Source organism: Drosophila pseudoobscura, chromosome X (genome assembly GCF_009870125.1).
Source record: "Drosophila pseudoobscura strain MV-25-SWS-2005 chromosome X, UCI_Dpse_MV25, whole genome shotgun sequence".
NCBI classification, from domain to species: domain Eukaryota; kingdom Metazoa; phylum Arthropoda; class Insecta; order Diptera; family Drosophilidae; genus Drosophila; species Drosophila pseudoobscura.
The window spans coordinates 13,112,767-13,126,474 of NC_046683.1; the positions used below are offsets into that span (position 1 = coordinate 13,112,767).

Below are 13,708 nucleotides of genomic sequence, written 5' to 3' on the forward strand. Positions count from 1 at the left end.
ATGCCCAAGCAGTGTAGATATTTTTGCTATCTTGCGACCTAAAAGGGTCTCGAGTCTCGATCTATGTACGTTGTGTGTAGCCAAAGACTGTGTATTTTTTGCTAAAGAACAACCGGACAGAAAATTACGTCGCTTTAAAGCCTTTGTATTTGTTGAAGGATTCTGAGACCCAGACGAGCTGAGCAGCCGAACACGGGTATATAGGGGGGGAGGGCGTCATAAAAAAACAGCTTTTTGGTCGCTCAGGCAACACCTTGGTATTGTATAGTCTTTGCTATTATCTATTAAATGTTTTGTGGATAGCGAAAAGATCAAGAACAACTCAGCACAAATGAATATTAAAGTTATTATTATTATTATTACTCTCTTACCGACAAAATGTGTCCGCAAGCAAATGCAAAATGCCAAATGCAAAAGCAAAGCTCCATTCAATGCGACTACACCGAAAAAAGAAGCGTAATAAAAACAAAAAATCGTTGAAATTGCAAAACGTTTTAAAAAAAAACGACGACTACTCTTGAATGGTTCGGTTCAATGGGTCATGAATTGAATGGTTGGTTGAGTGACAGAATGCTGTCTGTGTTGAACGTGAGCCCTTGGCCCTGACGTTCAACTGCATACAGCCGATGGCTTACGCAAGTCGATGCCGATGGGCATGGACAGGGCGACAGGCTTATGGAATCCGGAGCGTGCTTGGATCGGGGCCAACGCATCCGTCGGGGGATCGATCGAGGTAACGCTTTCGTGACGTCGATGGAATGCAAATTTTAGCACAGACCCGAACCTGACAAACGCCCTGGGGGCGGTACACCCTTAAATATGGTATCTGTGTGGGCGGGAAAGCTCAGTATCGAGGGTGTCACTCGAGTGCACGGATCGCCCCCAAAACAGGATACAGGACACAGGATAAACGCTGGCAAAAGCAAAAGGCAGCAACACGTTGACAAGATGCAACTGTTCGTCATTTGCCTTCTGGCGGCCACTACAGCCGCCTTTACCCTCTTCGGGCCACACATTCGCATCGTTCCGGGCGCGAAGCCGAACGAGATTTTGCTCCACTTCCGTAATCCCTGCAATAATAAGACCAGCATCACGACAATAAGGCCGCCGCAGCCACCCTGCAAGCAGCATCCCACCACGCCGGCCTGCGAGCACAGGATCACTAGTCCAGCGCCCACGAAGACACCTTGCCCGCACGACACGACAACTCCACACCACTGTGGCACTCCACTCCCAACCACCCCGTCCAGTGACTGCGGACACAGCACGACAACTCCGCACGACTGCGGGCCAGGTCCCACGACAAGCAGGGCTACCACCCCCAAGCCAACATTCGAAACCACAATAAAGACAACCCATAAGACCACGACTCCGACACCAACACAGTCAACGACTGCCAAGCCCACAGATGCAACAACCAAGCCGACGACTCTGAAACCATCAGAGACAACGACTGCCAAACCCACAGATGCAACAACCATGCCGACGACTCTGAAACCATCAGAGACAACGACTGCCAAACCCACAGATGCAACAAACAAGCCGACGACTCTGAAACCATCAGAGACAACGACTGCCAAATCCACAGATGCAACAACCAAGCCGACGACTCTGAAACCATCAGAGACAACGACTGCTAAGCCCACAGATGCAACAACCAAGCCGACTACTCTAAAACCATCAGAGACAACGACTGCCAAACCCACAGATGCAACAACCAAGCCGACGACTCTGAAACCATCAGAGACAACGACTGCTAAGCCCACAGATGCAACAACCAAGCCGACGTCTCTGAAACCATCAGAGACAACGACTGCCAAACCCACAGATGCAACAACCAAGCCGACGACTCTGAAACCATCAGAGACAACGACTGCCAAACCCACAGATGCAACAACCAAGCCGACGACTCTGAAACCATCAGATACAACGACTGCCAAACCCACAGATGCAACAACCAAGCCGACGACTCTGAAACCATCAGAGACAACGACTGCCAAACCCACAGATGCAACAACCAAGCCGACGACTCTGAAACCATCAGAGACAACGACTTCTAAGCCCACAGATGCAACAACCAAGCCGACGACTCTGAAGCCATCAGAGACAACGACTGCCAAACCCACAGATGCAACAACCAAGCCGACGACTCTGAAACCATCAGAGACAACGACTGCCAAACCTACAGATGCAACAACCAAGCCGACGACTCTGAAACCATCAGAGACAACGACTGCCAAACCCACAGATGCAACAACCAAGCCGACTACTCTGAAACCATCAGAGACAACGACTGCCAAACCCACATATGCAACAACCAAGCCGACGACTCTGAAACCATCAGAGACAACGACTGCTAAGCCCACAGATGCAACAACCAAGCCGACGTCTCTGAAACCATCAGAGACAACGACTGCCAAACCCACAGATGCAACAACCAAGCCGACGACTCTGAAACCATCACAGACAACGACTGCCAAACCCACAGATGCAACAACCAAGCCGACGACTCTGAAGCCATCAGAGACAACGACTGCCAAACCCACAGATGCAACAACCAAGCCGACGACTCTGAAACCATCAGAGACAACGACTGCCAAACCCACAGATGCAACAACCAAGCCGACGACTCTGAAACCATCAGAGACAACGACTGCTAAGCCCACAGATGCAACAACCAAGCCGACTACTCTGAAACCATCAGAGACAACGACTGCCAAACCCACAGATGCAACAACAAAGCCGACGACTCTGAAACCATCAGAGACAACGACTGCTAAGCCCACAGATGCAACAACCAAGCCGACGACTCTGAAGCCATCAGAGACAACGACTGCCAAACCCACAGATGCAACAACCAAGCCGACGACTCTGAAACCATCAGAGACAACGACTGCCAAACCCACAGATGCAACAACCAAGCCGACGACTCTGAAACCATCAGAGACAACGACTGCTAAGCCCACAGATGCAACAACCAAGCCGACGACTCTGAAACCATCAGAGACAACGACTGCCAAACCCACAGATGCAACAACCAAGCCGACGACTCTGAAACCATCAGAGACAACGACTGCCAAACCCACAGACGCAACAACCAAGCCGACGACTCTGAAACCATCAGAGACCACGACTGCCAAGCCCACAGATGCAACAACCCAGCCGACGACTCTGAAACCATCAGAGACAACGACTGCCAAACCCACAGATGCAACAACCAAGCCGACGACTCTGAAACCATCAGAGACAACGACTGCTAAGCCCACAGATGCAACAACCAAGCCGACTACTCTGAAACCATCAGAGACAACGACTGCCAAACCCACAGATGCAACAACCAAGCCGACGACTCTGAAACCATCAGGGACAACGACTGCTAAGCCCACAGATGCAACAACCAAGCCGACGACTCTGAAACCATCAGAGACAACGACTGCTAAGTCCACAGATGCAACAACCAAGCCGACGACTCAGAAACCATCAGAGACAACGACCGCAAAGCCCACAGATGCAACAACCAAGCCGACGACTCTGAAACCATCAGAGACAACGACTGCTAAGCCCACAGATGCAACAACCAAGCCGACGACTCTGAAACCATCAGAGACAACGACTGCTAAGCCCACAGATGCAACAACCAAGCCCACGACTCTGAAACCATCAGAGACAACGACTGCTAAGCCCACGGATGCAACAACAAAGCCGACGACTCTGAAACCATCAGAGACAACGACTGCCAAACCCACAGATGCAACAACCAAGCCGACGACCCTGAAACCATCAGAGACAACGACTGCCAAACCCACAGATGCAACAACAAAGCCCACGACTTTGAAACCATCAGAGACAACGACTGCCAAACCCACAGATGCAACAACCAAGCCGACGACTCTGAAACCATCAGAGACAACGACTGCCAAACCCACAGATGCAACAACCAAGCCGACGACTCTGAAACCATCAGAGACAACGACTGCTAAGCCCACAGATGCAACAACAAAGCCGACGACTCTGAAACCATCAGAGACAACGACTGCCAAACCCACAGATGCAACAACCAGGCCGACGACTCTGAAACCATCAGAGACAACGACTGCCAAACCCACAGATGCAACAACCAAGCCGACGACTCTGAAACCATCAGAGACAACGACTGCCAAACCCACAGATGCAACAACAAAGCCCACGACTTTGAAACCATCGGAGACAACGACTGCCAAACCCACAGATGCAACAACCAAGCCGACGACTCTGAAACCATCAGAGACAACGACTGCCAAACCCACAGATGCAACAACCAAGCCGACGACTCTGAAACCATCAGAGACCACGACTGCCAAGCCCACAGATGCAACAACCCAGCCGACGACTCTGAAACCATCAGAGACAACGACTGCCAAACCCACAGATGCAACAACCAAGCCGACGACTCTGAAACCATCAGAGACAACGACTGCCAAACCCACAGATGCAACAACAAAGCCGACGACTCTGAAACCATCAGAGACAACGACTGCTAAGCCCACAGATGCAACAACAAAGCCGACGACTCTGAAACCATCAGAGACAACGACTGCCAAACCCACAGATGCAACAACAAAGCCGACGACTCTGAAACCATCAGAGACAACAACTGCTAAGCCCACAGATGCAACAACCAAGCCGACGACTCTGAAACCATCAGAGACAACGACCGCTAAGCCTACAGATGCAACAACCAAGCCGACGACTCTGAAACCGTCAGAGACAACGACTGCCAAACCCACAGATGCAACAGCCAAGCCGACGACTCTGAAACCATCAGAGACAACGACTGCTAAGCCCACAGATGCAACAACCAAGCCGACGACTCTGAAACCATCAGAGACAACGACTGCTAAGCCCACGGATGCAACAACAAAGCCGACGACTCTGAAACCATCAGAGACAACGACTGCCAAACCCACAGATGCAACAACAAAGCCGACGACTCTGAAACCTTCAGAGACAACGACTGCCAAACCCACAGATGCAACAACCAAGCCGACGACTCTGAAACCATCAGAGACAACGACTGCCAAACCCACAGATGCAACAACAAAGCCCACGACTTTGAAACCATCGGAGACAACGACTGCCAAACCCACAGATGCAACAACCAAGCCGACGACTCTGAAACCATCAGAGACAACGACTGCCAAACCCACAGATGCAACAACCAAGCCGACGACTCTGAAACCATCAGAGACAACGACTGCTAAGCCCACAGATGCAACAACAAAGCCGACGACTCTGAAACCATCAGAGACAACGACTGCCAAACCCACAGATGCAACAACCAAGCCGACGACTCTGAAACCATCAGAGACAACGACTGCCAAACCCACAGATGCAACAACCAAGCCGACGACTCTGAAACCATCAGAGACAACGACCGCAAAGCCCACAGATGCAACAACCAAGCCGACGACTCTGAAACCATCAGAGACAACGACCGCTAAGCCCACAGATGCAACAACAAAGCCGACGACTCTGAAACCATCAGAGACAACGACTGCCAAACCTACAGATGCAACAACAAAGCCGACGACTCTGAAACCATCAGAGACAACGACTGCCAAACCCACAGATGCAACAACCAAGCCGACGACTCTGAAACCATCAGAGACAACGACTGCCAAACCCACAGATGCAACAACCAAGCCGACGACTCTGAAACCATCAGAGACAACGACTGCCAAACCCACAGATGCAACAACCAAGCCGACGACTCTGAAACCATCAGAGACAACGACTGCCAAACCCACAGATGCAACAACCAAGCCGACGACTCTGAAACCATCAGATACAACGACTGCCAAACCCACAGATGCAACAACAAAGCCGACGACTCTGAAACCATCAGAGACAACGACTGCCAAACCCACAGATGCAACAACCAAGCCGACGACTCTAAAGCCATCAGAGACAACGACTGCCAAACCCACAGATGCAACAACTAAGCCGACGACTCTGAAACCATCAGAGACAACGACTGCCAAACCCACAGATGCAACAACCAAGCCGACGACTCTGAAACCATCAGAGACAACGACTTCTAAGCCCACAGATGCAACAACCATGCCGACGACTCTGAAGCCATCAGAGACAACGACTGCCAAACCCACAGATGCAACAACCAAGCCGACGACTCTGAAACCATCAGAGACAACGACTGCCAAACCCACAGATGCAACAACCAAGCCGACGACTCTGAAACCATCAGAGACAACGACTGCCAAACCCACAGATACAACAACCAAGCCGACGACTCTGAAACCGTCAGAGACAACGACTGCCCAACCCACAGATGCAACAACCAAGCCGACGACTCTGAAACCATCAGAGACAACGACTGCCAAACCCACAGATGCAACAACCAAGCCGACGACTCTGAAACCATCAGAGACAACGACTGCTAAGCCCACAGATGCAACAACCAAGCCGACGACTCTGAAACCATCAGAGACAACGACCGCAAAGCCCACAGATGCAACAACCAAGCCGACGACTCTGAAACCATCAGAGACAACGACTGCTAAGCCCACAGATGCAACAACCAAGCCGACGACTCTGAAACCATCAGAGACAACGACTGCTAAGCCCACAGATGCAACAACCAAGCCGACGACTCTGAAACCATCAGAGACAACGACTGCTAAGCCCACAGATGCAACAACAAAGCCGACGACTCTGAAATCATCAGAGACAACGACTGCCAAACCCACAGATGCAACAACAAAGCCGACGACTCTGAAACCATCAGAGACAACGACTGCTAAGCCCACAGATGCAACAACCAAGCCGACGACTCTGAAACCATCAGAGACAACGACTGCCAAACCCACAGATGCAACAACAAAGCCGACGACTTTGAAACCATCAGAGACAACGACTGCCAAACCCACAGATGCAACAACCAAGCCGACGACTCTGAAACCATCAGAGACAACGACCGCTAAGCCCACAGATGCAACAACAAAGCCGACGACTCTGAAACCATCAGAGACAACGACTGCCAAACCCTCAGATGCAACAACAAAGCCGACGACTCTGAAACCATCAGAGACAACGACCGCTAAGCCCACAACAAAGCCGACGACTCTGAAACCATCAGAGACAACGACTGCTAAGCCCACAGATGCAACAACCAAGCCGACGACTCTGAAACCATCAGAGACAACGACTGCTAAGCCCACAGATGCAACAACAAAGCAAACTACTCTGAAACCATCAGAGACAACGACTGCCAAACCCACAGATGCAACAACCAAGCCGACTACTCTGAAACCATCAGAGACAACGACTGCCAAACCCACAGATGCAACAACCAAGCCGACGACTCTGAAACCATCAGAGACAACGACCGCTAAGCCCACAGATGCAACAACCAAGCCGACGACTCTGAAACCATCAGAGACAACGACTGCCAAACCCACAGATGCAACAACCAAGCCGACGACTCTGAAGCCATCAGAGACAACGACTGCCAAACCCACAGATGCAACAACAAAGCCGACGACTCTGAAACCATCAGAGACAACGACCGCTAAGCCCACAACAAAGCCGACGACTCTGAAACCATCAGAGACAACGACTGCTAAGCCCACAGATGCAACAACCAAGCCGACGACTCTGAAACCATCAGAGACAACGACTGCTAAGCCCACAGATGCAACAACAAAGCAAACTACTCTGAAACCATCAGAGACAACGACTGCCAAACCCACAGATGCAACAACCAAGCCTACGACTCTGAAACCATCAGAGACAACGACTGCCAAACCCACAGATGCAACAACCAAGCCGACGACTCTGAAACCATCAGAGACAACGACCGCTAAGCCCACAGATGCAACAACCAAGCCGACGACTCTGAAACCATCAGAGACAACGACTGCCAAACCCACAGATGCAACAACCAAGCCGACGACTCTGAAGCCATCAGAGACAACGACTGCCAAACCCACAGATGCAACAACAAAGCCGACGACTCTGAAACCATCAGAGACAACGACTGCCAAACCCACAGATGTAACAACCAAGCCGACGACTCTGAAACCATCAGAGACAACGACTGCAAAACCCACAGATGCAACAACCAAGCCGACGACTCTGAAACCATCAGAGACAACGACTGCCAAACCCACAGATGCAACAACCAAGCCGACGACTCTGAAACCATCAGAGACAACGACTGCCAAACCCACAGATGAAACAACCAAGCCGACGACTCTGAAACCATCAGAGACAACGACCGCTAAGCCCACAGATGCAACAACCAAGCCGACGACTCTGAAACCTTCAGAGACAACGACTGATAAGCCCACAGATGCAACAACAAAGCCGACGACTCTGAAACCATCAGAGACAACGACTGCCAAACCCACAGATGCAACAACAAAGCCGACGACTCTGAAACCATCAGAGACAACGACTGCCAAACCCACAGATGCAACAACCAAGCCGACGACTCTGAAACCATCAGAGACAACGACTGCTAAACCCACAGATGCAACAACAAAGCCGACGACTCTGAAACCATCAGGGACAACGACTGCTAAGCCCACAGATGCAACAACCAAGCCGACGACTCTGAAGCCATCAGAGACAACGACTGCTAAACCCACAGATGCAACAACCAAGCCGACGACTCTGAAGCCATCAGAGACAACGACTGCCAAACCCACAGATGCAACAACCAAGCCGACGACTCTGAAACCATCAGAGACAACGACTGCCAAACCCACAGATGCAACAACCAAGCCGACGACTCTGAAGCCATCAGAGACAACGACTGCCAAACCCACAGATGCAACAACCAAGCCGACGACTCTGAAACCATCAGTGACAACGACTGCCCAACCCACAGATGCAACAACCAAGCCGACGACTGTGAAGCCATCAGAGACAACGACTGCCAAGCCCACAGATGCAACAACCAAGCCGACGACTCTGAAACCATCAGAGACAACGACTGCTAAACCCACAGATGCAACAACCAAGCCGACGACTCTGAAACCATCAGAGACAACAACTTCCAAACCCACAGATGCAACAACCAAGCCGACGACTCTGAAACCATCAGAGACAACGACTGCTAAGCCCACAGATGCAACAACCAAGCCGACGACTCTGAAACCATCAGAGACAACGACTGCCAAACCCACAGATGCAACAACCAAGCCGACGACTCTGAAACCATCAAAGACAACGACTGCCAAACCCACAGATGCAACAACCAAGCCGACGACTCTGAAACCATCAAAGACAACAACTGCTGAGCCCACAGATGAAACAACCAAGCCGACGACTCTGAAACCATCAAAGACAACGACTGCCAAACCCACAGATGCAACAACCAAGCCGACGACTCTGAAACCATCAAAGACAACAACTGCTGAGCCCACAGATGAAACAACCAAGCCGACGACTCTGAAACCATCAAAGACAACGACTGCCAAACCCACAGATGAAACAACCAAGCCGACGACTCTGAAGCCATCAAAGACAACGACTGCCAAACCCACAGATGAAACAACCAAGCCGACGACTCTGAAACCATCAGAGACAACGACTGCTAAGCCCACAGATGCAACAACCAAGCCGACGACTCTGAAGCCATCAAAGACAACGACTGCCAAACCCACAGATGAAACAACCAAGCCGACGACTCTGAAGCCATCAGAGACAACGACTGCCAAACCCACAGATGAAACAACCAAGCCGACGACTCTGAAACCATCAAAGACAACAACTGCTGAGCCCACAGATGCAACAACCAAGCCGACGACTCTGAAACCATCAGAGACAACGACTGCTAAGCCCATAGATGAAACAACCAAGCCGACGACTCTGAAACCATCAAAGACAACGACTGCCAAACCCACAGATGCAACAACCAAGCCGACGACTCTGAAACCATCAGAGACAACGACTGCTAAGCCCACAGATGAAACAACCAAGCCGACGACTCTGAAACCATCAAAGACAACGACTGCCAAACCCACAGATGCAACAACCAAGCCGACGACTCTGAAACCATCAAAGACAACAACTGCTGAGCCCACAGATGAAACAACCAAGCCGACGACTCTGAAACCATCAAAGACAACGACTGCCAAACCCACAGATGCAACAACCAAGCCGACGACTCTGAAACCATCAAAGACAACAACTGCTGAGCCCACAGATGAAACAACCAAGCCGACGACTCTGAAACCATCAAAGACAACGACCGCCAAACCCACAGATGCAACAACCAAGCCGACGACTCTGAAACCATCAAAGACAACAACTGCTGAGCCCACAGATGAAACAACCAAGCCGACGACTCTGAAACCATCAAAGACAACGACTGCCAAACCCACAGATGCAACAACCAAGCCGACGACTCTGAAACCATCAAAGACAACAACTGCTGAGCCCACAGATGAAACAACCAAGCCGACGACTCTGAAACCATCAAAGACAACGACTGCCAAACCCACAGATGCAACAACCAAGCCGACGACTCTGAAACCATCAAAGACAACAACTGCTGAGCCCACAGATGAAACAACCAAGCCGACGACTCTGAAACCATCAAAGACAACGACTGCCAAACCCACAGATGCAACAACCAAGCCGACGACTCTGAAACCATCAAAGACAACAACTGCTGAGCCCACAGATGAAACAACCAAGCCGACGACTCTGAAACCATCAAAGACAACGACTGCCAAACCCACAGATGAAACAACCAAGCCGACGACTCTGAAGCCATCAAAGACAACGACTGCCAAACCCACAGATGAAACAACCAAGCCGACGACTCTGAAACCATCAGAGACAACGACTGCCAAACCCACAGATGAAACAACCAAGCCGACGACTCTGAAGCCATCAAAGACAACGACTGCCAAACCCACAGATGAAACAACCAAGCCGACGACTCTGAAGCCATCAGAGACAACGACTGCCAAACCCACAGATGAAACAACGAAGCCGACGACTCTGAAACCATCAAAGACAACAACTGCTGAGCCCACAGATGCAACAACCCAGCCGACGACTCTGAAACCATCAAAGACAACGACTGCCAAACCCACAGATGAAACAACCAAGCCGACGACTCTGAAGCCATCAGAGACAACTACTGCCAAACCCACAGATGCAACAACCAAGCCGACGACTCTGAAACCATCAGAGACAACGACTGCTAAGCCCACAGATGAGACAACCAAGTCGACGACTCTGAAACCATCAAAGACAACGACTGCCAAACCCACAGATGCAACAACCAAGCCGACGACTCTTCAGACGACAGAGCGAACAACGGAGAGGACGACGGATGGACCAATCACAAGCACGACTGGACGCACGACTGCTTCACTACCACCGTTCAACATCTTCGATGTTGACCGATCGGCGGCCCCAGCGACGACAGAGGCAGCTGTATAGACAGACGGATGGAGGGGAGGGTAATTAAGTAATTAAGGGAACAGATTATCTAAGGCCCTAATCAATGTAAATATTCATATTTGTGTTTTAATAAACGATCATCAGGTGTAGATAAAAGAAGCGATCGGCAGTTGATCTTTTTCTCTAGAGGGTGGGATTTTTGAGGGATTTTGGCTTAAGTTCTAATAAAAAAAAGAAGAATCCTATACAAGGTGGGGGCGGGGGCTAAGATATCACTCTCCGATTAAACAGCAGATCTATCGTGTAGGGAAGGGGCGGTGTCTTAGAGAGGTATGTTGTTGTCGAGCGTGTTGCCATCCTCGGCGCTCTCGTCGCTGTCGTAGTCGTAGGCGGCATCCCGCCAATCGCACAGAGCAGGGAACTTGTCGCTCACGTGATGCTGGATGCACTTGGAGGCCGCCGGACCCGACTGGTAGATGGGCTCATTGTAGATGTTGTTGTAGTCATAGTTGCAGGTGAGCATGAACTGGTATCTGCTGGCCTGGGGCTCGAGGAACCGGACAGCGGCACAGCCAACGCGATGCACACGGTCCGAGACGAGCAGGGTAAAGTGACCGATCTTCTTGCTGTGAGTAGAGATGGCTTAGACGTGATGGGGACCCACCTAGAGAGTGCCACTTACCCCTGCGGATGCGGGCGATAGCTGTCAATGAAGGTCTGATTCGCATCCAGGTACTCTCTGAACCAGTTGAGCACAAAGGACTTCATGCGCCTCGAGTGCGACTTAAACTCGCGTCCAATCCAAAAGTATCCGATATTCTGGCCACTGAACTGGAACCGCGGCGTATTCCGGCACTTGTCGTGCGCGAATTGGCAGCGCTTTGCATGCAGTCCGGCCATCTGCTCCAGCTCTCCATCCCACCGCAGCAGCGGCATGTGTGTGGCACTCTTGTAGCCAGCTAGCTCTCCGCTGGCAATCTTCGAGCGGGCCAGATTGTGCATGTCCAGCAGTAGCTGGCGTCTTCGGTCGTTCATGGCCAGTATCTTTGGGTCGTTGCCGCATTGGGCGCCAAAGCTGCCGTTGTTGCCGCACGCCGTATGCGGCACTTGCACCACATGACTGCCATTGTACAGCTGGCAGAGCGATGGTGCACAGTATCCTCCTCCACCTGTGCCTGGAGCTGTGGCTGCCTCTAATCCACTAAGCCTCGATCCCACTAAGATGAGGAGCACTGCGGCGGCGGCGGCGGCGACACTGCACTTGCTCGATAATCTCGGCATCTCGACGGTCCACAAGCAACTGAGCTAAGGTCGAGCGGCAGTTTTGGTTTATGAATGAATGGGAATGGAGGAGAGCCCCAAAGCTTCAGCGTCGCTCTAGCTGCCTTTCCCCATCGCTTAGGGTTGGGCCAGAGCCCGAGAACTGGTTCTGCTTTTCCCCCATGGGCTTGGCTTCGGCTTGCTCATCCCTGGTTTCCTTCCAAGACATCGATCGAGCTTCCGGCATTGCAGCAGTGCACCAGCCATCACTGGAACGCCACCACCGGGTAACCGGTTTGGCTGTGCGGCTACTCGGTGGCTACTCGGCGGCGGTTCATCGCTGATGGCGCTTTATGGGTCTGCCCCTCCTCCGTGTAAGTGGTATAATCAGTGGCTCAAAGCCCAGTGCCCAGTGCCCAATGGCCCCAAAGCAAGTGTGGGAAAAATGCTGGCTTCAAGGCAATTGCCAATTGCCGGTAAGTGGCCAAGTCGGGGAATTATTGGCGTTCCATCTAAGCAGCTTTACAGAACTAGACCCGACCAAATTCCGTTAACAATATCCACAGAGAAAAACGCTAGATGCCGAATCATTTGATACTCTCATAGTCTGATGAATTCTACTATAAGTACTATCTACAGCCACCATTGAAAGCAGTTCGAGATTGTATATTGAACAGCTCTACAGAACTGGAACTAAGGGTGTATCCTTGTCCAAAAACACTGAACAGATTTGCATATTACAAGGAAATAGATCACTAAAAACTGCATTATTGTAGAATCTATTATAGAACTATACAATATTGATTCCTTTATCGGATACAATGATTTATCTTCAACAAATCATTAAAAATTGAAAATTTATTGAATTTCCTTTGGAATTCCAAACATCTAGTGTTAAGAATAGGACCCTATCGGCCAGAGTAATCGCCTCAAAAAAGAGGTAGAAAACCGATACTCAAATTGAAGAAACGCCGCGTCGGCAGAAACGTGCCTCACACCTAATCGGAATCGCGGCATTAATTAAAAT

The 13,708-nt window shown here is 50.8% G+C and overlaps 2 protein-coding genes across 2 annotated transcripts; one reads left to right on the forward strand and one right to left on the reverse strand.

The window, feature by feature from the left end:
* Window positions 1-830: 830 nt before the first annotated feature.
* Muc12Ea (Mucin 12Ea) lies at window positions 831-11,578 on the forward strand. Its single transcript, XM_033384643.1, has one exon. The coding sequence runs from the start codon at window positions 949-951 to the stop codon at window positions 11,458-11,460; it is 10,512 nt and encodes a 3,503-aa protein (XP_033240534.1). The 5' UTR covers window positions 831-948; the 3' UTR covers window positions 11,461-11,578.
* Window positions 11,528-12,729, reverse strand: LOC4814732 (antigen 5 like allergen Cul n 1). The gene is made up of 2 exons (XM_001354784.4): window positions 12,104-12,729; window positions 11,528-12,047 (listed from the first exon to the last, which is right to left on the reverse strand). Exons 1-2 carry the CDS (start codon window positions 12,700-12,702, stop codon window positions 11,744-11,746), a joined length of 903 nt encoding a protein of 300 aa, XP_001354820.2. The 5' UTR covers window positions 12,703-12,729; the 3' UTR covers window positions 11,528-11,743.
* Window positions 12,730-13,708: the final 979 nt, after the last annotated feature.

What these genes read in the sequence shown, in the direction of transcription:
- Muc12Ea (XM_033384643.1), top strand. Translation starts at nt 949, where the DNA reads ATGCAACTGTTCGTCATTTGCCTTCTGGCGGCCACTACAGCCGCCTTT.
- LOC4814732 (XM_001354784.4), bottom strand. Translation starts at nt 12,702, where the DNA reads ATGCCGAGATTATCGAGCAAGTGCAGTGTCGCCGCCGCCGCCGCCGCA. An exon ending in TATCGCCCGCATCCGCAGGG is followed by an intron (nt 12,048 to 12,103) that starts GTAAGTGGCACT and finishes CTCTACTCACAG; the next exon opens with CAAGAAGATCGGTCACTTTA.